General features: G+C 40.1%; 1 protein-coding gene across 6 annotated transcripts in view; it reads right to left on the bottom strand.

Moving 5' to 3' along the window:
* The window catches only part of IL6ST (interleukin 6 cytokine family signal transducer), a 36590-nt gene extending 14293 nt beyond the window's left edge, over window positions 1–22297 (bottom strand). The window contains exons 1-8 of one of the 6 annotated variants that reach the window (XM_051641965.1): window positions 22167–22297; window positions 15332–15412; window positions 13914–14225; window positions 12009–12141; window positions 10094–10254; window positions 9612–9763; window positions 7661–7820; window positions 969–1051 (exon numbers count right to left, since the gene is read on the bottom strand). In XM_051641965.1, coding sequence (XP_051497925.1) covers window positions 969–1051; window positions 7661–7820; window positions 9612–9763; window positions 10094–10254; window positions 12009–12141; window positions 13914–14225; window positions 15332–15398 — 1068 coding nt within the window. In that variant the 5' untranslated portion in view covers window positions 15399–15412; window positions 22167–22297. The other 5 variants (XM_051641963.1, XM_051641966.1, XM_051641967.1 and 2 more) reach the window with 5 other exon arrangements.
* Between the last annotated feature and the right edge of the window lie 4310 nt (window positions 22298–26607).

The raw sequence follows: 26607 nt of genomic DNA on the forward strand, positions 1-26607 counted from the left end.
CACAGTCCTACCTATTAGCTTAATAAAAGCTATTCTGTAAAGACTGCAGACCATATCCTGATTAAATCTGCATTTTATGTGACTTTACAATAATTACATAAAAGGAATCTCACATCTTAAGCTGTGTTGAGACCTGAATGCAAAAGAACCCGAGTAGTTTTCTTTTATTACACATGGAAAAATATCTTTTCTGTTATCTAGTAACACAGAAAACCACTATGTTTCTGTGTAACAATATTAGTTTTCAGATAACTTAAGAGAAAATTAGTGAAACTGTAAAGTAACACCAGTTTTCCAATTCTAAGCTAAATAATGTCAGAAGTGGCATGTGACATATGAATTACATCAAAAAATGATGTCATACCAATATACATGTCACTTCACATCAGAGACCTAGCGGAAGGGAAAAAATAATTAAAGAAAGACAGCTAGATCAAATGTGACAGACCAAAAGAAAGCAGGAGATGGGGACTGACCGTAAGTGCATTCACTTTCTCAGCTTTGGACTAATCAGCCAACTAGACACAGCAGCCTTCTGCATGCAACTATACAGTGCTGTATTTAGCAAGTTTGGTTTAATGGAATTTGCAGATGGAGTATCTCTGTCCAGACAGGGTTACAGAAGTTCCAGGGCACAGCAGAAAGCAGAACATGAAAGTTTACTTTGTTCAAGTGAAGATTTCCAGTTCCATAGGCTGCTTAATTCCACAGCATGTCAGGAATGTAAAAGTGAATTCTGCATACTCTGGATCACAGGTGTCTTGTCAGTTAACTGAAGGCCTTCACATCTTTACTTTCAATTTTTCAAAACTAATTATGATAATAAGAATACTAAAGTAATTTCTCATATCAATAAAACCTCTACTATACCAGCTATCTACTCAAGTTTGTTGAGAGAAATTTTGTCACTTAAAACCTCATCTTTTTAAAAGAATACTAAATTCCTGCAGCTTATCATGTTGCTTTACCTTCCACAACAGATGCACAGTCCGGGAAGCTGGCGAATCAGATGCATCAATGATCCTCCATAGGGCTGGTCCTTTAGATGGTTCTGATGAAAGAAACAATGCAAGCTTAGTAGTAGAAATATATTTATTTAATCTAATCTATCTGAATTTATCCTTTGACTATCATTACATGCTTATCCCTTTATCCCTTTTTTTTTTTTTTTTTAAATAAAAGTATACACAAAAAGTGCTTCATTAGTTCCTCAAATAAAATAATGTTTGGTGTATTAAGTGGAATGCCTGCATGGAAAGATTTCCTATAGAACACCAGTTTTGCTCTAAGCATACAGTATCAAAATAACTGAGTCAACAGTCTGAGCATCTGTAACAATGGGCTAAAGCTGACAGTGTTGAATGAGACATGACCAAAACTGCACCACACAGCCTGTGTCCAGAGGCACAGCCATACACAACTGTAAACTGCAAATCTTGCTATATGTTGCAGCTTTGTAGCTGCAACACTCTCCCTACTGCTCAATATGGAGTTACCTAAAAAAGGAAAGTGAAGAGAAGTAAACAACCAATTTCTTCCAGCTAGAATTCCCCATGTTTCCTATATTCTCTATGCTAAAACAGGTAACAGAACTGCAGTATTTTTGTGTAATAATACAATACAGATGATCTTAAAATGCATTTATATTTATAATCTTGCTAGAATGTATTTTCTCTGGGAGCTCTTTTATTGCATTTTTTATATGAATCATTGTGAGGTTTTGGCCATTTTACCTCCAAAAAAACATTAACAAGTTTACAGCATGCATCTTGTCTCTTACACCTTACATTGGGAGGGAAAGAGAACTGGGAATTAAGGCAAAGGGAGTTTTTTCTTAAAAACTTCATCTGAGTACCCTGATTTCATTCACATGAAACATGGAATCGTACATCTTGCCTAATATAGATCATGAATGCAACACGACATGCCTTATGTCCATTTCCTACTAGAACATCTTTGTTCAGAGGCTAATATAAGACATGGGCACTTAATCACTGATATCAGTATTTTCACAAAGCCAGTCACCACAGCAGAACAGCAACATAGTCTAAATTCGCAGGCAGTCCTGAAATCCTCATTTGTTAGGTTGAGATAGGAACACAGAAAACAAAACCATACTGTCACAGTGAGTTGAAAGAGGTGACTAGAATATTTAAAGAGTATTTTATAGTACCTCCTCCAGAGAAAGTACATTTTACATAAAGCTGAAGCCATATAATTAGGTTCACATAAATTCCATTTTGTTTAACAAGTAGGGTACATCTACAATCTTTTTCTCACTTCTCCAATATAAGGTAACGTGAATTCAATCAAAACTCATTACTCAATTAACTCAAAACTCAATTAGGATAAATAAGGAAGGATTTTTGATCCAGTGCAATTAAGCTGCAAGCACAAAGTGGTGCTTTGACAATGAAACCTGTACCAATTTAACTCTGTTTAAAGACATATACTGAAATGCTGCGCTAAATAGACTGATCAAGAAAAAGGGCACCTCATAAGCCACTAAGGAACAAAGAGGATAGTAGAGAAAGCAAACCAGGAAGAGTGTAAGCAGGAAGTGCTAAAACACTTTTTAAAACACACACAAAAAAAATAAGGCTGACTTATAAGCTAAACAGAAATTACAAGTATTTGTCGCAGTCGTAGGTTCCCTCCTGGGTATCAAGCACACAATTACTCCTGGGCTTCGTATAGGGTAGGATCACTATAGTCCAGAAACAAAGCAAATTTTGCAGGCTATAGAAGTAGAAATGAAATGGAAACAAGACCCAGCTAAAGAAGTTTCACTTCTCACAACCCTAGAACTGGAAGAGTTTCTAACTGATAATAACCAAGTTCCTGGAAAAATAAGATGTAAAATCGTCAAATTGTTTAATTCTGTTTAAAGTCAGAAATCACTGAGTAATTCCTAATGCTGTTGCTACTGATGATTCAGGAAGAGGCAAAACAAGTCTTCAAATCAAGTCATTTTGAGGGTGATTTACGAATTACAGAATCTCCAGAAATCACAGTATTATTGTAATGCACACAGATAGGCAGCAAACCTCTCTGCTGGATATCAAGTACCTTAGCTGCAGCCACTGTTTGGAAGTACAAAGTAGATGTTTCCTGGTAAGAACTTGGTAGTATAGCAACTGCCAAGACTTCACAATTGCATTACTTAATTTGGCTACTGCAGTAAAAGACAATTAAAAAAAATTATATAAATACATTAGCAACAAGTCAAATTAAGGAAAATCTCCATCTTTATTGAATGCTGGGGGAAACAGTGACAAAGAGTAAGGAAAAGACCGAAATACTTAATGTCTTCTTCACCTCAGTCTATAGTAGGAGTGCTTCTGCAGATTGGATGGGTGCACACTTAAACAGGTAAAACACTGGCTGGATGGCCAGGCCCAAAGGGTTGTGCTGAATAGAGTTACATCCAGTTGGTGGCTAGTCACAAGTGGTGATTCCCAGGACCCCATATTGGGGCCGCTTCTGTTTACAGTCTTTATCAATTATCTGGATGAGATCAAGGAGTGCATCCTCACTAAGTTCCCAGATGACACCAAGTTGGATGGGAGTGCTGATCTGCTTGAGGGTAAGAAGGCTCTGCTGAGGGACCTCAACTGGCTGGCTGAGCTGAGGCTAAATGTATGAGATTCAGCAAGGCCACGTATCAGTCCACACCTCAAATACTTCCTTCAATACTGGGCCCCTCACTACAAGAAGGACAGTGAGGTGCTGGAACATGACCAGAGAAGGGCAACAAAGTTGGTGAAGGGTCTGAAGAACAAGTCTTTTAAGAAGGGGCTGAGGAAACTGGGGTTTTTTAGTCTGGAGGAGGCTGAAGGAGACCTTACCACTCTCTACAACTTCCTGAAAGGACATGGTAGTGAGGTGGGGGATGGTCTCTTCTCCCTAGAAACAAGTGATGGAATGAGAGGAAACAGCCTCAAGTTGTGCCAGTGGAAGTTTAGATTGAATATTAGGAAAAATTCTTCAATGAAGGGGTTATCAAGCATTGAAACAGGCTGCCCAGGGAAGTGACTGAGTCACCATCCCTAAAGATATCTAAAGGATATGTAGATACGGTGCTTAGGGACATGGTTTAGTGGTGGACTTGGCAATGTTAATAGCTGAACTTGATTAACTTTAAGGTCTCTTCCAACCAAAGCAATCTGATGATTACACTTCAGCCTCATCACTGTAGACCTGTGCCTTTACATTTAAATATTCTGTTGAAACTTCACTTGATAGTTACAGTATTGAACACTTGCAAAAAAAAAAACATTTAGATAAAACCATCTAGAAATACAGAAGTTTACCTTTCTGAATACAGCAGAGGCAAATACAACTGTAATTTGGTAGCTTACTACTGAGACAAACACCAAATCTCCTGAATGCAGAAGGCAAGCAGATGTGGAATCTTTTGCGATAAGGGTCTCACAGTCTTGGACAACACATAACATAACATCTAGAGGTCAGTTTTATAATTTGATTGAGGGCAATAATAATAGTATAAGTAACTTAAGAATGCAATGTTTGCTTGCTTCATTTAGTCTTTACAGTAGGCAACTGTGCAGTAGAAATCAATAAAATTTTGACAAAAGATATGCCAAAATCGGAACCTGAAATCCTTTGTCTCAGCCCAACAGTTGATACAAAAAGAATCAGAACCCAGACCTCGTAAGCTCCTTTCCTATTTAAGTTACCCCATTATCCTGTAAATTTGCAAGTGTATTAGACACCTGAAAGAGGTGACTATATCTTTGAAGTTGTCTGTAAGCAAACTCACAACAGGAAATAATTTTACTGTCAACTTGTTGCTACAAAAGCAAAAAATGCTTACTGATTAAGCAAGCAAGGCATAAAACTGTGACTATCCTATTATTATGCAGAACAGCTACAACAATTTGTTAAAATGCTGCTCTACCAGCAGAAAACAGACTGTATAGCTGTTTGCAGTGTATCACAAATAATGGCACAGCTATTTCTCAAAAGCTTACTGCCCACTGAAATGAGTTAATTTGACCTTCAGCAAGAAGCAAGACACTGATGTAGGGTGTTCTGACACCAACAGAGGTTCAGTTTTGAGAAGATGCCAGTCGGCACCTCCCAAGCATCTCTGGAGCCCTCATCACAGAAAAGACCTGGAGCTGTAGGACAGGGCCCACAGAAGATGAGATCAAAGGTCTAGAGCACCTCTGCTATGAAGACAGGAGTTGGGGCTGTTCATCCTGGAGAAGGCTCCAGGGAGACCTTGTAGCACCTTCCAGTACCTGAAAGGGGCCTACAGGAAAGCTGGGAAGGGGCTTTTCATCAGAGAAGATAGTTGATAGGACAAGGGGTAAAAACTTTAAACTGAAAGAGAGTAGATTTAAGCTAGATATTAGGAAGAAATTATTCATCATGAGGGTGCTGGAACAGATTGCCTACAGAGGTTGTTGATGCTCCCTCCCCACAGGTATTTAAGGCCAGGCTGTATCAGGCTTTGTGCAGTCTGGTCTAGAGTGAGATGTCCCTGCTCACAGCAGGGAGGTTGGAACCTGATGATCTTTAACATCCCTTTCAGTCTTAACCATTCTATACCTCTACAATTAAACATGTTAATTTAGTATCAGTTCAGTCTAAGTGGGCTATTCAGACTAATGACAAAAGGAAAACAGATCACAGAAAGGTAGGTTACACATAAAAGCCTGGAGCCTTTATTTGGTGAGCAAATTAAGGGGCCAAAAGCACAGGTCAAGGCTATGTTTATATAGATACTGCATGCATAAACATACATGCTTTTTTGTTCTCTTAATGTAAGAATCCACTATTTGAGAATAGAATTTTTCATATTGTAACAAATGCATGGATGTGATTGATGTCAGTGTTCCAATAATTACTGCTCAGTTATTGTTGTGCAATTTTATTTTATACAAGTTTACATTTGCCGCAACAATTGCTAAGTCATAAAATGCTGAAAAACGAAACAAAAAAACCACCAAACCCCAGTCACAGAAAACACTACACATACTCAACGAGTGGTTTTGGCACAACTCAGCAGCAGAAGGCACACTCTCAGCATTTAAGAACTTGAAGGAGAGGCTCCCTAGTGGGGTCATACTGCAATGACTTCCATGATTTGTGAAGTAAATGAAATTTGTAACGCAAATGAGTTCTTGCTACTTTAATTTTATAGTATTTTTCAACCAATGCATCTTCCCATGAGCAACTGGAAAAAAAACAAGTTAAAAAAAACATGCTGTTGAATATACTGGACAGAGATCTTAGAAGACACTGAGCACAGTAAGATCCTCAGTACCACTGTCCTGAAGGAATCAGTCCAAGGTGACGCAGCACACCTGCAGCACATACAGTTCAAGGGAAACAAAAAATGTTAATAGCTGGCTGGAACATCACAAGGAGCTGAAAGTCCAGCCAAGTTAATGAGCTGGTGGTAGCGTGAGCAGATTTGGTGCATGGCAGCAAGTTTGTCATGCTGAGGATTTGTTCCACTAAGCAGTGAAGACTGGCACTTTACTGAGTCTCTTAAGGAGTTTTTTTTCCCCCAGGCTATGAACTTAAAGCTCAACCTAGTAGTATGCTGTCTTTAGTAATCAGTTTATCCTTTGAAGCTGTATAAATCTTGCTTGATAAGGTCCTTTTGTGCAACACTAAACATGATCCAAATACTGTCCTCAAAGAGCTGATGCTGATGAAAGTTTTCATTATAACATCATGTTAGCAACAATTCCATGTTCATTTCTCCTGCAAACAGACAGGATATTACAAGTCCACATGTACCAGATGACAACTCAAATGATTATGTCATGAAGAGGGGAAATTGTAAGGCAACAGTGATTTTTGCTGTAAATATAGCCAAAATAAAACAATTTTCCACACAAACTTCGTTTTGCTTCAAGTCACCAGTTGATACATAACACGCACTCTTATGCCTCCCCCAGTGACAACCATCAGTGATGAGCAGTAGGATTCTTGGTAATTGTGCACAGAATATCGCAAACAAGGGGGTACAAGACAGCACAGAAGCAGCTCTAAGTGACTATGACAGGTAAGAAAGTATTGAAGGTGCAGAATTCCTTGGAATAAGTTAAATCAGTGTTTTACACTTTTATGTGTAAGAGGCCACGCTTCCACAGTAATTCACATCCTTGATTTACTAAGTTTAAAAGTTTACATACTCTGTATGACTAAAATGTTCCATTTCATACTTTTTGATGCTTGGTTACCCAACTATCCAAGAGCCTCCCAGATAGAGCAGTTCATAAACTAAAGCAGTCTGTCTACCAAAGACCCCCACAACCTTCATACACCAGAGCAGCTCTTGCAACAAAGGATAACCTACAGAACAAAACAAAACAAACCCAAGCATACAGCTTGCATCTCTTCTACAAGATTTTGAGAACACAACTTTGTGAAGAAAGCTTTTCCTTCCTACTTCCTGTTTAAAATGTTTTTAGGAAGCACCTCTAGACTAGCATTACAGAAAGCTGGTCTTATGCTCCTTGGAATGCATGAGTCAAGTCAGCCAGTACTGAGAGGAAGGCAGGAGAGCCTTGCTGCATGTATAGTCTAACAGCTTGAGGGAGGATACACAAGTTCAGCTGCCTTTACCGAATTGCTGAGCAATCAGAATGTCAGTCACCTACTTTCATGTATTACTTACTGTCTTCAGTGGTAACCCCAGTTTTCTCTTCACTCCAGTCACTCCAGTAGCCCACTCCATCTTCCTTCATGCAACGAATCGAGAAGACATACTCTGTGTAGGGCCTCAGCCCTTGAACACTGAATGAAGTTCTAGGTGAAGCTGTATCTTCAGGAGGAACCTGTAAAAGGAAGAAAGTTTTTAGAGGCATTATCAAAAAATGATCCCACCTCATGTTTCAGAAATGTTGCTAAGTTATCTGTTTGATTATTGATTGCAAAATACCTGTGCTAGAAGCCTCCAATAAAGCTAGAGAACTCAGGAACATTGCTTCCACTGATACAGAACAGTGTTTCTTATTCAACATTGGAAATAGTTTTAGAGTTATTACTTTTACTAATACATGAGTTGATTTTTACAAACACTTTCATTTATCTTAGATTAGCCACCTCATGCTAGAGAATATTCTTACTGTTTATGTATATAACAGATGTGTGATGCACATAAATTTAGGTACACACACATACAGACATACTGATTCCACCATGTTATTCCACTTACCATTAAGAGGTTTTTATAGTGAGCAACCCTGCAAGAGGAGGGACTGCAGGACACTGACAAGGTTAATCCTGAGTGCAAGGAATTGTCAAAGTAGTCATACTTTACCACAGCTAAGCAAGTTCAGTTGTTTTAGAAGCTACTGTTTCAATGGTCTTGTCTTGCTCTTTTAACATGTGTCCAAGCCGAAAGGACTCAATAGGTCAACATACCAACAGATCCTGGGGTTGCAAAATAAGCTGTGCAGGACAGTGTTCTTTAAAATAGGTGACCTTAATAATTAATCTCTGCATCTAAAGCTCAAATGTTCCTCCAAAGGAATACACTGCACTAATCACAAGCAGCTGTGTTATGCTACTGGCTTTAAATATATTCTGGTAAATCAAAGCAGTCTTTCTTCTGACAAGTCATGTAATTCAGAACACTTTTGGGCCCCTGTACTGCAACAAATGGGAAGATCTTGATGAATAGCGTTTCTGGAACACTGTTGCTCTGAGAGAAGGCTTAAAGACAGGTAAAACTGAGAAGCTACTGAATACCTGTTCATAGACTGATACAGAAGAAAACACACACTACTCTTTGTAACATGAACATACTACACAGCACCATAGGCAAGGTGCATGTCTTACTCTTTTCCAGCTCCTTGACTGCATCAGACTTCAGGCATGGTTGCAGGACAACCACAGCTTATAGAATCACAGAATCATTTAGGTTGGAAAAGATCTTAAAGATCACTAAGTTCAAGTGCTAACGTAGCACTGCTAAGTCCACCACCAAGCCATGTCCCTAAGCATCACATCACACCTTTGAAATACCACAAGGGAATGGTGGCTCAACCACTTCCCTGTGCTGCCTGTTCCAATGATTGACAACCCTTTCACTGACAATTTTTTTCCTAATACCCACTCTAAACCTCCCCTAGCACAATTTGAGGCTGTTTCCTCTCATCCCATCTCTTGTCACTTGGGAGAAGAGGTCAACACCTACCTTGGTGCAGCCTCCTTTCAGGCAGTTGTAGACAGCGAGCAGGTCTTCCCTCAGCCTCCTTTTCTCCAGGCTAAACAACCCCAGCCATAAGACTTGTTATTCAGACCCTTAATCAGCTTTGTTACCCTTCTCTGGACACCCTCCAGTACCTCAATGTCCTTCTTGTGGTGAGGAGTCCAAAACTGAACACAGTACTTGAAATGCAGCCCCACCAACGCAGAGCACTGGGGGACAATCACTGCCTTACCCCTGCTGGCCACACTGTTTCTGATACAAGCCAGGATGCTGTTGACATCCTTGGCCACCTGGGTGCACTGCTGTCTCACATTCAGACAGTTGTTGACCAACACCCCCACCCAGGTCCTTTTCCTCTGGGCAGCTTTCTAAGCCTCTAGCATTACATGCGTTGCTGTGTCAGTGGTATTACCTGGATCCAGTTTGTGTCACCGACGATCTTATAGCGAATATTGAATTTCAGTTTCATCACAGCTCCTGAAATCCGATTCTCCCAGGAAAGCTTCAGAACAGTAGGTAGTATTCCTGAGTTGACTGATAAGTTGTGTGGAGACAAAGGTTTAACTAGAAGAAAAGAAGTTAGTCATCTCTACAGCTGTGTTTTACCATGCCTCTAGGTACGCTATGCTGTAGCACTACTATTACAGCATTTCAAAAGTTCAAATGGTTGCTACTTGACACTAGTTTCTAAAGCAGACTAGTTAACAAGAACTTGCTATCTGAATTGTGATCAAATCTCTCATCTTCCCTACGTTTGTCCAGCAGAGTTCTAGTCAACAATATTTTGGCAGTGTTAATTTTTATAGTGAAGAAACATTAACATACCAATTCAGCAACATGCACAAAAGCAGCAGTTATGCACTACTAAAGCTTTATTAAGAGGCATATAGTTACCAATCTCAATGGGATCAAGAACAAGAGGATCAGATTCAGCCTTTCCAAGAGCATTTGCTGCTTCTACCCAGATCTCCAGGTTAACAAAGAACTGAACATCAGTAATCGTACAAGAATTGTTTACATCTTTTGGTATACAGTCAGGAAAGCTCTCATGTGGCCTAAATAAAAGAGAAGGAAAAACAAGGTATAAAGCAGAAAATTTGGCTTCCTTTAGATAATTTTTCAAGTAGATCAGAATGATCAATTGTTTTATCTTATATGTTTCCCTTCTGCCATTATTTTTGCAGGAAGAGGGACAGGAAGAAAAGGTGAAGAGATCAGAATGGCTTGTTCAGCCACAAATGCCTGATTGCATCAGAATATATACTAGAATAAAATCTCTTGACTTCAAGTCACATATCAAAAGCAAAAGCCATAGTATTGCAATTATAAAGTTCCATACAAACCTAACTTAGATTGAAAAATAAAGATCAACACTGATACACTTTACCAAGAACAATATGGCTAGTACCTGGAAGCATATTCATATATCAGAAGATGTAGTCAGTATTACCTGCACGCCTTTCAAATGTACAGTGTTAGAGCTGTAACATATCATTTCTGTTCACCATCTTTGGCTACCCTAGCATCAGGATACTTGCAAGCATTGAGGTTTTCTGTCTATCCATACCTTCTACTACATGGAAACATTTTAATGGAACGGAGTCAATGAAGCAATCATTCCTGTTTCCAGAGCTGAGAAATAGTTTTGTCTACTCCATTTCAAACCACAAGAGACCGCTTGAAGAATTTGAAAAATACTGAAGTTAATTTGCTTTCACAGGAGAAATGCTTTTGCTGAAGCTTTTGTGTTATGATTAATACTGGACAAACACCGCTCTGAGTTCTTATGAAGTACACAGTAGATAATACCTCTACAAAATCCAGTCACTGTATGTTGGTTTCTCTACTTAGAACCACAGCATAATTTGAGTTGGACAAAACTTTTAAAAGTCATCTAGTCCAAATCTCCTACAATGAGCAGGAATGATAGAATCATCAAAGTTGCGAAAGACCTTCAAGATCATCAAGTCCATCAGTCTACCCTACAGCCCCATGACCACTAAACCACCTCCTGAAACACTATGTCCACCAATTTTTTTTAACATCTCCACGGATGGTGCCTCCACCACCCCCTGGACAGGCTGTTCCAAAGCCTCACCACTCTTTCAATGAAGCATTTTTTAATAATACCTAATCTGAACCTCCTCCAGTGCAACTTGACCCCATTTCCTCTTGTCCTATCACTAGTCACTAGGGATAAGAGGCCAACACCTACCTCACTACAACCTCCCTTCAGGTAGTTGTAGAGAGCAATGAGGTCTCCCCTCAGCCTTCTCTTTTCCAGGCTGAACAACCCCAGCTCCCTCAGCCTCTCCCCATAGACCTGTTCTCCAGACACCTCATCAGCATAGTTGCCCTTCTCTGCACCCTCTCCAGCACCTCAATGTTCTTCCTATACTGCAGTGCCCAAGACTGCACACAGGGCTTGAGGTGTGGAGGAACATCATCTACTTATTTAGAATGGTATAAAATACTCATTATAAAAACACAAACTATAAAGTTTGTGTCCAGTCACCTAATGAACAGCAGTATTGTACTCAAGCCACACTAATAATGTATTTGAAGAATAGAAAAATATGACATATCTGTTACTCCAAAACAAGGGCAGCAACAAAATTTCATGTCTGACATAGAATTAATTAAAATATGAACTTTAATTCTTCCATTCTCCTTAAAATAGACAGCAATGCTTCAGAAACTGGGTTTAAGTTAAGGACTCTTTCAAAGTATCACGGGATTTCAACAGAGTTTGATTTAGCATGCAAATACTCTTCAGAATTATTTGGATATTCTATAGAGGGCTACTTACCATCTGTATTTCAATCTAAAGTGAGTGTCCAGGAATGTATGTCTCCCAGGGTTCCAGGTACAAGTCATAGGATAGGTGAGTTTTGACACTTGGTGCACAATGCAACTTAAGTTCTTGGGCTTCTCGGGGGGCACTGTACAGGAAAAGTTAGTAATGATTAATTTAGACACACATTTCAACCTAGTAAGAATCACACTAAGTGACCCATCAGAGCAACTTCAGTGAACACCATAGTATTTATAGCCAGATTTACTTCTAAAGGAGGGGGCAAAAAGTGCTAGATACCATCCAGTAATGGACATCAAGAAACTTAACCAGCTGCTCAGAAACAGTAGGCTCTATAAGGAACAAGCACCTGACAGTAAGGAAAAGCACAGAAGATTTCTCATTCTTCAAGGCAGAAAAACTGGTATTAACCACCTCTCATCTATTTTAATTTACATTGAAAAAATGCTAATGAGCATTACAGCTGGAATGGCATATGCTGACTTTGCCAATAACTGAAACTTTAAGGCAACTGTGACAGGTGTCTTCTCCACCTGAGCTGTGCAAAAAGGACACTGAGAACACCTAGAAGAAAGATATGGGTTCTTCATTAATGCACTTTAATAGTGTGCAAGAAACTTTTTAGAGTGCAACTGAACTGATTTTTTTTCCTTCCTAAATCCAAAACATAGTATACAAAGAGTTTGTTTCTAGCTTTTAAAACATCACTATTCACACAACTATAATGTACTTGAAGAATCTTCTTTTCTTTAAAGCAGAATGCTATTTTCAACACAACTATGTTAGGGACCTTGAAGTTTTATTCCTGAATAGTTGTATTCTTCTCAAACCTGTTGTTTTTCCTCGTTGTTTGCATGATTTTTCTTCACTTGACAATATGAAAATACAGTAGCTTTAAATACACATGCATATCAAGATTCATATATGAATTTCAGCTGTAGAATGTTATCTGTACTGTCATTCATTTTATCATCTTAGGATCTTGTATCTGTCCTCACCCTTCCACATCTTTTTTTCTAGTGAGAAATTACTCATCAGAAATTGAAAGAGGAAACATTGTTTTTTCTGTGAAAGCATTTTGTAGCTCATGCTAGAAGTACATTAATTTGTGAACCCAGCCTTTTGTATACAGACCATGCACCAACTGCAATACTTTTTGCCAACACTAGGAGGAAGCATAATTCACCAGCTATTCGTACCCCAATATTAGGGACACTTAAGCACTTATTTTACAAACAGTCCACCAAATAATTAACTAGTATATTTAGTTACTCATGCTACTTTCCTAAGACCTCAGTCTTGTCTGAAAGACCACTTCCTCAGAATTATGCAAGTGCCATCATGCTTGAACAAGGAAAGCCTGTAACTAGTTTAAAATATTTTGTGATGTATAGAGATGTTTCATCCTTAAGGCAGTCTAGGTCAGCTTTAGTGAGAGAGGTGTACTAAAGACTTATCAGTCCATTAATGAAGAAAACATTAATTTCATAGAGTTATTATCAGAGCAGGATATACAACCTTACTGTATTTCCTTGAGCATTGAAAAAAAAGCAAGCAGTAAGGAAAGTGAATTTCCTAGCATTTATTTCAGTTACAGTCACATCTATCTGTAGTTTAAATATTCCTGCTTCAACATTTTCCTGTTTCTGGTTGTTTTGTTTTCTTCCTATTTCAACACTAAAGTACTCAGGAATATTTTTGTTTTCAGAAAACTGTTCTGTGCATACCTACCAGTTTTGATGGCATGTAATTTGACCATGTTTTAATACTACTACCCAAGAACTGAAGGAGTTGAAGTGTCTCAAAATGTGCACACTTTCTATTGTTTGCATTCTCTTTTCTGTTTCTCAGAGCAATTTTCTTAAGATCATAACAAAAGGCAAGAAAATTGGTACTTACAGCCTACTGTAACTGTAATTCCATAAATGTTCTGTTCAAACTGTCCATCTGCCAAAATGTTGCATGTCAGAGGGGTAGCCAGAGAAGAAGTGTCATTAAATGTGACACTGGAAACTGTTCTGTTTATTTCATGATACTGCTCTTTAGGTACCACTTTATTTTTAATTTTCCAGATAATCTGATTAGCATAGATATTGCCAAAGTCAAGACAAGACTCATTCAGAATGCAAAATGCCGTGAAATTGGAACCAAGGGCCAATACAGGAGACTCTGGGATGATGTGACCACATGACTGTACAAGTTCACCTGAAACTAAAAGAGAAAAAGAATTGCATCTTTATTAAAAACTACCAAGCATTTTGTAATCAATATTGCTGATAAAACACTACTGTAATGTTAAAAATACTACATGTGTCTAAGCAGGAAATGAATTAGTTACTTGTCAGCTACAATGCTCAAGTGCATTAGTGGACCACCAAGTATATTTAAGGGGCAAAACCACTGTAGTGATCCCTAGGCTTTGAAAAAGTATTTCACCAAGCAAGAAAAGCTCTATTAATAAATAGGGGCCTTTAGAGAGAGAGAGAGAGAGAAAAGAGTCACAAATTAAATGTTTAGTATGTTTTGAACGAGGTAATACACTTGAGCCAAAAAAGGTATTTTCTGTTGAAAATGTTCACAATTAAAAAAATTTGGAATAACCATGCACCTTTGTTGTGGTGGACTAGTTTTAGAAGAATTGCAAGCAAAGTTTAATAGCTGTCCATTTCAGAAGCTTCCATGTGTAAACTGTAAACATATTTGTAAATTATAGTGAACTCTACACACTTAATAGTACTCTTCCAGTAAAAGACCTTCCACACAACAGTAACACTGTGGCAATTGCTACAGAGGCACAAAGTTTCAAGTTTTAAAGATAAATTACATGACTGAAATACTGCTTTGAATCAATAGGCATGCTAAACATACTGAGGATGACCATTTGCTACACAACAGCAGTGGCCCATGACTCCAACTTGATTAGAGTCTACTACACTAGTTTGCTGGTACCTTATCACTTCAACAGTGTTTAGTCAGACCAAGACATGTTCACTCTTATTTAGATACCATGTAGCATATGTCAACCTAAATTTCAGTTTGCTACAGTGACGGGCTCCAGTGATTTCAGTAGAAGAAAAGGAACCTTCCACCAAAACAGTCTTCACTATCCCTGAACAGTGATGAACAATGAATAGAAGCAGACACAAGTACTGGTTCAACATGCATTATATTACCATAGAAGCCTAGACTAGGTCTCTCCATCCTAATACACCTTGCTATCTGCACCGACCCCACAAGTATCTAGACAAAAATCAAGTATGCACTTCATCCAATTAAAGTTCAAAAGGTCTCTTCTGTTTGAGGCACAGAATTCCTACCTTTAAGATAACAAACATTCAGCAGCAGATACAAGCCATGGGCCACCCAGTTCCACTGAGAAAACATACTGCACAGAATTCCTGTAATGGTGAAAGATTAAAAAAATAAATAAATCAACTATTAATTTAGATTAATTATGTAATTACTGCTAAATTAGATTTAGATTAGTGCTAAAGTCAGATTTGTATTTGATCTATGACAATTTCTCAGATATGCACATTTACTCTCCTAAAACTGCTAATAACTTCTCACTCTAGAAAAAGAATGGGCATATTGTTTGTATTTAATTAATTGCTAAAGCAAAATCACTATCTGCTTAAGATAACCAATATATTTTAAAGCCACTTTAGTTACAAATTTAAGCAATGCATCAGGTTTAATATTTTTGCATGGTATATGGAAACAAACTTTCACTGGTAGTTCTGTTGGAGGTTCAGTTAGAATGCAGAGCATAACACTGTGACTCAGGTTTTAAGAGAGAAATCTATGAATTCAAGAATTACAATAGTTACCTAGCTTTCAAAGGTACTGATATAAATGTGTTGCACAAGATTCAGAACAATGAACCACAAAACCATGTGTCTCATTCACACAAGTGATTTAAAGTACATTTGAGAATTATAAAGCACAATGGTTCTTTATCAAGAGCTGTTGACTACTACAGAAAAAGCATTAACTAATTCTTGACAACCTTACAAGGGAGTTTGTAATTCCTCATAAAGCTGGAGAGATTTTTAACATCCTCTTTATTTCTGAATTGCAGCAGAGCTCACTTGTTCCATTTTGAAAATTCTACAAAGTAGTTTAGAGAAACCGAAGCACTGAGAGTACCTTCCTTTCCAACTCTATTGAAGCCACTAAGTCTCTTCTCAAATTGCAGTTCTAAAGCAGCCTTAAATCACTAAAAGCAAGCAACCGTTTTCTACTAAGCACATGAACCATAGTATTTTTAAAATATATTTATGCATATGTACAGGAACACGTAGATTGCCTTAGTCAAACAAGGCATTTAGTCTGCAATCTGATTTCTAGAAGCATGAAACTAAGCACAGAATTTCTAGGCTTACTAAGATGTGAAATGAGATTGCCCATACTGGCATTGCTTCTGATTTTTTATTTTTACCTTCTGACAAAACTTTTGGAAACTGGTATTCTGAGCTTTACCCCTATAAAAGGCAACTCACTAAGAAGTTTAAAGGAATTCAATAGTATTGCCTAGAAAGGAAAACTTAAAAGCTACATTTACCGTTATCAGAAGGAAAAGAATCTGAAATTTATGACAGGAGTACAACTTTACTTTGACTGCATGGAATTTATAACAGCAGAAAAATGCAAGGCATTTCATATAGAACACTAAAACTATACAAGAAATTTAAGCACAGACGTATCAATGCCAAGCTAGAACCTCATGCCTCAGGCATCAGCACATCCAAGTTTATTTTTACAAATCAAGTTGAACAGTGTATTATAAAGAAAATATTCACAATAAATAGAAATGACCAACTTTACAGCAGAGTCTTTGTAGGACTCATCAATGTCGTTATGTTCCACTTAGGACTAAACCAACAGCCATCAGAATCATTCAGCCGTACCTTTATTTGTGCCTATACTTGTAAATTCGTTACTCAAAGGCCACAAAAATTTCCTATATAGAAATTTTATACTACAAATATTGCTGATTAGTTGATTTGACAATTCTGTTGGCAGGCATTTACTTTAGTCAGCAGAGGTAGTTTTCTTTAAATATCAAGACTTATTTATAATCAGACGTTAGTTTTATGCAGTTGAGAATCAAAATGCTAATTTTTTCTGTGTTACACTCAAATATTCTCACTGGGCTGGATATGAAAACAACTATACAGTTTTAAGTGCAATACATCTTTAGATATTTATTACAAGTGTAAACTAAGAGAACTAAACCAGCAGATTTTTGCTTATTATAGATGTAAAATCTTCCAATATCTGAAAAACAGGGTTTCTACCCAGCCATGCCTTTCTGCATTTTAAAACCCCAGTTGGTTTCACAAATTTTAATAAATTCACATGGTGAATACAATAAAACTCCTAAGAGCATTCTCTTTTGATCTAGGTCTTCAGACACTGAATAAAACCAGCACATAGGAAACCATTTTAAGTGTCCTGACTTACTTGAACATTCATCAGAAATAGTACTTGCTACATAAAGCTTGCTGTCCTCTGTTAAGGATTAAACTTCAGATTTGCTATGTCAAGCAAGATCCACTTAAAACTATTTAAGTTGAACAATTTGAGCCTGGCAGATCTGAATGAAACTCATGAGAAGCCTGAGGGTAACTACCAGCTAGGTGGAAAGAAGCAACACCTCCATTTCCATAATACATGCCAAAGGCTATAGAAAAGCAGCAGAAGCAGCTTTCACACTGAAGCAGAGTGGAACAGATGTTAAAAGGTAAAAACAAAAGGTTTTAAAAGAATACTCAATATAGCATTTCTCTCCCATGTGGTATCATGATTGGTGCCACATTAGAATTATGTCAGTGTCAGCTAAGCTATACATTATTAAAAAATATTTGTTTTCTTTTTAGTAATTATTTATTTCAGGTTAAGTGACACTTCCACAAAACTATTCAAGAACTGCAAGTGTTAAAAACATTAAGTATGGCTCAGATTAATAAAGAAACACTGTGAAGGTTTACAAAAGCCAACACTTGAAAAAGCAATAACCAACACAACAGAGGTAAACAATAATGCAGAATTATAAGATTTTGCTCTAATGTTTTTCATAAGAAATCAAAGTAAGATTACTTTGCATTTTTAAATAAATGCCATTTCTGTATTCAACGATCTTCCAACAAATACAACATTTTAGTTGTCCTGAGCAGTTTCTTTCACACATAGAAAGCTGAAGTCCAAATCTCAGTTTGAAGATGACTGAAGCTACAGACCACTGAATCCACAGAGAGGCTACTGAAATCCCTTCTAATATGTGCTATTTTAAAAAAACCCCAAAACACAACACATTAGTCTCTCTAGCTTTTATAATACTGATACTTAATTGAAATTTAGTTCTAGAGGAAAGTACCAGAGTTAGGCTAAGCACTTTCATCCCTCTTGCAAATATGAAAACAATAAAAAAATAAGAAAAAAATATGGTGGGGCTTATAACTAATAAAACAAGGACCTACATTTCAGACCGAAGTGAGGAAGACACCTCTGTGGAAAATTGTTTTGTAAACTGAGCAGATAAAGATGCTCAGGTGCAGAAAACCTTGCACATAAACTACACCAAAACTTCAAAACCTAGTGCCATCATTCAAAAGATATGGTGCTAAACACCAATTGTTCACCATTAACTACTATAAGTTAGATTAAGTTGCAAGTCTGGACAACAGAAAACTCAATAGTTTCAGCAATTACGCAGCAGAGCCTGAAGTCTTCTGCTGTACAGACTGGTGTACTAGGAATTAGTGTATTAGAAATCTAGGGTGAAAGTTCAACATAAAGCTGAACAAATATTGAAGCTGCTAGTCAGTTCAGGCTTTTGGTTTTGTTTGTTTGCTTTTTTAAAGCCAAATCAAAATTTTATCTATATTATGTAGATCATGTGGACCACTTAGTGAAGAGGAAAGGAAGACAGAGAAAGAAACTGATGTCAGAAGTTTGTGAAGTAACTTTCATAGTTAAGTCTTCCAAAGTTGCAAAGAATCAAAGTCCATTAAGATACAACACAGTAAAAAAATATGGTCGATTTAGAACTGCTCCTGGTGACAGTCCCTAACTCAAAGCACGTAAGTTATCTTAAAAAGTGAAAAAAGCCTATTAAAATTATTTCCGTAAAGACAGACATCGGAAACTCATACGGCATGAGATCACCCCATTCCATCTTTAAGTCTTATGAGACTTCTATTATTCTTCACATCCTGCTTCCACCCTGAAAGTAAAGCACTAATCTTAAAGTGATCTTCAGGCAGTGGCTTCTGAAAAGCTAATAAAGACCCTAAACTCAAGTATATACACAAAAAGTAGTAACATTGAGTTTAATGATGAACCTGTGAATAACAGTTTTTGAAGACAGCTCAGGCATTCAGGGACATTATTACTTATTCCCAGCAACAGAGAGAAGTCTAACAAATTAATCTAATTTCAGAAATTATTACCTCCAAATGAATACAGATTCATGTCATATGATGAGTTATCACCTCTCAGTTTCAGAGAAGTGACAATTACTGTCTAAGTGACCTACAAATGACAATTTCAGTTCAAGAGGGTATAGCGCAAACAACATATTCTTGCCAGCGATGCCAGCTTGAAAGGCAGGAAATATAGTTAACACCACAACCACCACAGGAAGGTGGTAGGTGTTTTAGGCTCATCATAACATCAATCACAAAAGCCCAGTGGTTGCTGGCAAATGGATTTCCAGAAATTCATCAAAAAAATTAACAGCTAAGATTACAGCTTTAAGCAGTAATCCCTCACTAAGAATCCACAAAGCTCAGGCAAAGAGCACAAGGAACCAATACATAACAGTGATAGTACACATAGCAGCTACTGCTTGAGGTTTTATAACAAGCCAGATAGTACTTAAAGCCCATTTAAAAGCTGCAACTATCCTCAAGGTATTTTGATTATTCCAGTTGTAGCTGCTTTCTAATTAGGAGTATTTAATCTGCAAGCTTACTTCCTTCCTCTCTCCAAGCTCACTTCCTTCTTGAAAATACTTATGAGACTCAAAAACCCCCAAACACCTCTAAGAGAATCACCTGAAAAATCTTACATAAGATCATAGGCACAGAATATTCGGAAACTAATTTTAATATTTGAAATACCTACATATAAATATTATCTCTATCCCTTTCACCTAAAGGTAAGTCATTTTGTCATATTACTCACTTCTTTGTCCTTAGAAGGAGGCTTCTCCCTACCTCTAGGATTATAGTATAGCACTTACAAATAAAAAATCCAAAGGAGCACAGATTAAACTAACTGAAAGGCCTCGATAACAGCATCAAATATTTTATTGCAAGAATCAGGTTCTTTCTGGTACCTTCTTAAACTGCAGATCACTCTCTCTTTTGCAGGTAGCAAGCAGATTTAGGCTAAAACACAAATTTATACAAAATATTGATTTAGCACTCCATGTTCTCAGCTTGAAGCCAAACCTTCAAGATAGAAAACCAACAATGCTGGTTCTGTAATTTTGACAGTTCTTGCTAATATAACAATCACTAAAAAAAATGACCAAGAGGTTTATTCATTTTCATACCACTGTGCTAGTGCTAACCCTCCAGAGAAGGAGTATGGGAGACAGTGTTTCTCCATTTTGTGTACACACTTATGCATGTGTCTTTCCTATCTGCCACAAAAAAGTATACATAGGCTTTACTTGAAGAAATCACATTTCTAGATACATAACAAGATCAAAATATTTATTTTTAATGCTTATCTTCTAGAAAGTAGTCTCAAATTTTTAATCATACATGCAGATTAGATGCTTGTTAAGTCCAGTACTTGTTAAGTACCTTTTGCATACGATTATGATTATTCCTCTTAAAGTAGTGGTACTCAGGAAGAAAAGGATCAATTTAAGGTTTTGTAATGGAAAAGAGGGTGAAAGAAAAAAAAAGCAGCCCCTAGCTCCTGAAAGTTTCTGGATCCCTCTTTTCCACCCCCTTCTTAGAGACAGATTGCTAATGACTCGCACATAATTCTATTACCAGATTTCTTCCTCAGCAGTAAGAATCAGCCACCAGCTGGCAATCACCTCATCAGCCTAAAACAACGACGAAAACCGAGACTGGGATTTATTCTCCTCTGCACAGTCCACATACTTGGCAGACCGCTTTCCTTTGTGCCTCAGTTTCAGTATCTACAAGAGGAAAATCATGACACCTTTTTTCTTTACGAAGAGCGTTAGAAATTCAACGCAAAGATGACTGGGAACTTAGGAACACATCGAAAGTCGCAGACAACTTCAAAGACCAGACGTTTTCTACCTTTTGGTCTGCAGGCAACAAGAACAGACCACCTGTGGCGAAGGCAAAAAACCGTAACTCTTTCCCAAAGAAACCTGCCTGCCGAGAACACCATGAAGCGCATCAAAGTACTGGAAAAGCCCGGAAGACGTGAGTCCAGCGCCGATCACAGCACCTTTATTGATTCAGACAATCGGCATTAACAACCACCGCACTAGAGAAAACGCCCGGATAATCTTCGCCTCGTCCCCCGCGCCACGCCAGCGGATCCCCGAAGCCGCACGAAGACGGGCCCGCCGGCGGACGGGGCAGCCGCAGCTGCCGGTACTGCACAAACCGGCGAGCGGAGGGACTCGACAGCCCCTCAGGCCCCCGCGGCGAGGAGGCCGCAGGCGGCCCGGCAGCGGTCAAGGCCATAAGGCATTTTAAAGCCCCACGCCGGGCCAGCTCCCTCAGCAGCCGCCCGGGAGAGGCGAGACGCGGCCGCGGAGGGCGGGCGGCACCCGCGCCCCCTCACAGCCCGCTGGGCCGGGCCCGGCCTGGGGAAGGGCCGCTCACGGCCCAGGAATGACTGCAGCCTGACGCCACCGGTGGGAAGGCGAGGGATCGGCCCGGGAAGCCAGTGGCGCAGCCTCCCCCGTCTCCCAGCCAGCCCTGGCCGAGCGCCCACCCGCCCTCCCCGGCGTTCCCCGCCCGTGGCGCGGGGCCCGCCGAGCCCGCTCGACGGCCCGGAGGGGAAGCACGGGCCGGGGCGGCCGCAGCCGGCGGGAGCCCCTCAGGGCGCACGGGGGGGAGAGGACTGGGGGGGCGGGGGGGCAAAGGGAAGAGGAAGGGAGAGGGACGGAGGGCCGCCCCCGCGGGCTGCCCCGGCAGCTCTTACCTGCGGCGCCGCCGCCGCCTCACGCCGCCCGGCCGGCAGACCCTAGATAACGGCTCCGCCGCGCCATCGCGCGCCGCCCGCACGCGCAGCCCCGCACCCGCTCGCGCTGACCCCCGCGTCCCGCCGCTCTCCCTCCTCCCTCCACCCCGCGCCCTTCCCGCCCGGCGCGCGCCGCCATTGGCGCGCGGGGCGGCTGACGCCAGCGAAAGGGGGCGGGGCTTCCCGTAACGCGGCGGCGCGTGCCAGCAGCCCGCCGCGCGGGGCGGGGGGTGCGGGGGGTGCCCCGCCCGGCCCCGCAGCCCCTCGCTGCCCCTCGCTGCCCCGCCGCGGTGCCTCGGAGAAGCGCTGCCCGGAGGTTTTTTTCCTCCCCCCTCAAGGTGTGTAGGAGCAGGCGAGGGGGCTGCGGGGCTGCGCTTCCCGCAGCGGGGGGCGCGGGGCGGGAGCGCCGTCCTCCCGCCCCCCGCAGGGCTGCCAGGCGCCCGGGGCGGCCGCCGCCCGCCAGGCCTCTGGAAGCTTCTGGCAGGCTGGAGCGGGCCGGGCCTGCCGGCGCGGCGGGCCGAGCTCCCGGGCAGCCCCGGCGCTGAGCGGCCTTCCCAGCGTTTCGCAGGGCGCGGCGGGAAGCGCGGGCGGCCGGAGCGGGCTGCGGCCGAGGGCAGTGCGGGCGGCGGGCGGCTACCGGCGGCGGTCCGTAGGGCGCTGGGACATGGTCCTTAGCACCGATCGCTTGTGTGATCAGGGTCCGGGCAAAGCCCGGGCGTCCCTTGTTCTTACCCGTTCTGGATTCAGCTATGCTAAAAAGAGTACTTTTGTAAAACGGGGCACAGTCGTGTGCTCCGAGATGTCCGCGTTATTACGGATTAGCTTTTTCCCAGTTAAGGAGTGAGAAGGAACACGTTTCAGTGCCACACCCACGAGCACAGCACGCTCCGTGTCAAAGGAGGCTCTTTCTGCTCGGGAAAGTACCAGACATCGGTGATGCATGTCCAGGTTGCTTCCTGCCCTGTGCTTTAGGCTATAGCCCGTCTGCTTCTTAGATTATCTTTGGTCTTGAGTGGGATATGAGCTGCGTTATATTTTTAGTTACATCGTTAGAGGAACAGGCAGATTGGCTAGACAAATAGAGCATCTTGTCCCCGTATCGTGTTTCAAACGCTGGCAGGCATGAGCTGCTAATGAGAAAAAGATGAAGAACTTTGGAAAAAGATAGTGGGAGATAACCTATTTGTCACGTGTCTGGGTATGTTTGGTTTACTTTCTGACGTGGCTTAATATTCCCAGCAAAAACAGTGTTGATACTCAGAATGTTGTGTATTTTGTACGTAACAGAGTGAACCGGATGGGCACTTCAGAGGTGATTTATTTCCTCCACTTTCTCAGGAAAAAATCGGTTATATGTAAATTGTTTCTGATAGGTATTTATCTAACCTGCAGATTAAATTTATTACTTCATGTCCTTCTGTTCACAGCTGATGCTCTTTCTAGCAGTCTTAGATGCTCATAGTGCTGCTTTTTTCCCACACTGATGACTTTACACTTAATAGACCCAGCCCTGTCCACCTTTTCTTAAGAGTGTTTTTGATGGTTAAACCCTTCTTAATGTATCAGGACAACTGATACCTGGGGAATTAGTTTTAGCAGTTTTTTAATTATGAAGAAGAGTACTTCAGCATTACAATTTGTCACGGTTGGTGTGTTTGTGCTTATGTTGATGTAGGATTGTATTTTGAGAATAATTTGTGATTGGTAGATTTTTAGTCTGTACAGATATCTCCAGTACCTTAAAAAAAAAATACGTGTTTGGCAACAAAAGGTTAAGTGGAAGCAGACTGCAACTAGAGGGACTGCAAAAATAATGTGGGGGGTTTAAATCTTGTTTTAGCATATCTTCCATTGCTGTAAGATCATGAGAGTTCTGCTGCTCAACAGACATTCCAGGAGTAGACGGTCAACTCTCCTCCCTTCCCCCAGCCAGCAGAAAGCCTCTTGTGACATTCTCATTCCGAAATCCCATAGCCTGAAGCAATTCCTGGTTTATTGCCAGAACTTGCCGAACGGCACTCCCTACTTTAAAACCAATCCAGTCTCAGGCTTCACTTATATATGATATGTATTGTAATACTTCAAACAAGCAAGAGCTCTTGTATTTCACAGGCTATTTATAGACTCAATGTAAAACTGTTTCCACATAGCTGAAGCTGCACAGAGCAAAACAATTGGTTTGCAGTAGTACTTAATTTTTATGTATTGGGACAAAATACCATTAATACAAAGAACAATTCATTTGCTGTATTCAGTATTGCGTAAGCTCTTCTAAGATGATTTGCTCTCTCAGAGGTTTTTTTGTATGTTTGGCAAGTGATGATTGCATGCTTGCCTATATGCCTTATCTCCCCTTCAGAACCTTCTGCAAAGTCTAGCTGCATCGAAAGATATCTCAAAGGTATGAGGAGATAAACCTATGGACAGACTGAATTCCATTTACCTGTGGTATCAGGCAGCAGGCATAAGTCAGTCCTGTATTTTCCATCAGCTCTTAATTGCAATGGTGGGTAGTCACTGTCCTTGTGGATGACCTACAGACAGCTGTGGTAGCCCCTATTGATCACTTAGTTGATCTTGTTGATCTTGTTAGTCCAGTAATTCTCAGTCAGAGCTGCTGTTTGTATTGCCTTAAATTACTCAGAGGAAATTTGACATCCGTCTTGCAAATGGAAGTAAGTGGGAACTAAATGTGGTAAGAGTTATTTTTCTTAAATTCCATCTCCCATCTCCCCCCCCGTATTGTTCCTATTAATATTTTCCTTCTTTTGCAGGCAGGACTTAATGTTTTGGGCAATTTTGCTACATCACTTGGTGGATTGAGTTTCTGTTTTATGAAACCTAGGTTTTCAATCTGACAGGAGGTTTACTTATGTTGCAGTGATTTCTAGTTCTGTGTCAGCATCTTATCTAGTAATAAGTGCTTCATTTTGAGTCTTGTTCATGAATTTGAAACTGAACTGTGGTCACAAACACTGGGCCAAAACTTCTGCTCGCATAAACAACATGGTCCATGGGAACTGTAAATGCTTACATTCTGGCCTGGGGTCTTGTAGCCTGGAGTATAAAATAAATTGTCTGGACTTTGGCCTTTTAAAGTACATAGACTGTACTTTCAGCGGCACACAAAAAATCTTACTGTTCTTAAAACATCATTAGACATTTTTTGGGTGCAAGCTGGTAAAACCAAGTTAATAGCATTATGACTGGCATTTGATATCCCAAGTAAGGAGAGGAGTTAAGCCCTTCAAGCATGTTGTAAAGTGCCTTTTCTGCAGATGGATGATTTACTGAAAGACTTCAGGTTTATTTATTGCATTATATTCTTTCCTACTGATACACATTACACTGCTGTATACTGTACTGTATATGTGTATGCAGTATACTGGTAGGTAATATAAACACTAGTAATTTTAAGTTTCAAGTAGCCAGAGATATTAAAAATTCTGGCCACGTTTTAAAAAAATTCCTGCAAGCCAACATTTTTATCTTCACATTGTATTAAGCAATATATGAAATATGTCTGTTGAATTCACTAAATATGTGAGGACAAGAATAAAAGGAAGTAAATTGCCAGGAATTTGAAGGTCTTTGAGATTAATTATCTGTTCTTTTGTGTTCCAACACAGAGCTCAGGTCAGGGCTATACAGTGTGTTTCCAAGTTTACATAATCCACAGCTAGCATATAAGTAGGTACAGGGTGCCTTCACACCCTCTGTTTTTTCAGCCTCAGGAATAAGGGTTTAGCCTGGGAATATGGAGATGGGCAGTAACATTTCAAAAGCATTCTGTTTGGCAGAGGTTTCTGGGTAGCTGCTGTACTGTGGGAGCAGAGATGTTTTTTGAGATGCTGTTACAGATTGCCTTGGGACAAAACTTGTACCACTCTTCATGGATCATTGTAGCACTTTTGTAACAAGTTGTGACAAAGTCTACAGTCCATACAAAATCTATTTAATACTACAATAGATATGCCAGGGAGAGGAAAAGATCTTTATGGAGTGTATTGTTACCTTGGTATACGGACATGAAGCATTATTTTGTTGGAAATGGGTTTCTGTCAGAACAGGGATTTTGGGAAAGATTTTATAAGTCATGAAGAAGCTGAACAAGACCCTTTAATGGCAGTGTTCTGACCCATGACAAGTGAAAGATATTTTCTGTGAGGTGGCTGAATCACTGTATGGAAGTATTCATCTGGGAGGTTTGGTGACACATCCAGACCTCTTGCCGAAGTGATGATGTTATCTCAATTTGTATCACTGTCCTGTACTTGAACTTAGGAATATGGGTGTTCAGCGCCCTTACACTCAAGAAGGATCTCCACCTTCTGACATTCTATAACAGTGAGAATAATCACTTTTTTTTTTTTTTTCCGTAGGATTAGAGGGGACTAGTCCT

This window comes from Apus apus, chromosome Z, assembly GCF_020740795.1.
Source record: "Apus apus isolate bApuApu2 chromosome Z, bApuApu2.pri.cur, whole genome shotgun sequence".
Taxonomy (NCBI): Eukaryota; Metazoa; Chordata; class Aves; order Apodiformes; family Apodidae; genus Apus; species Apus apus.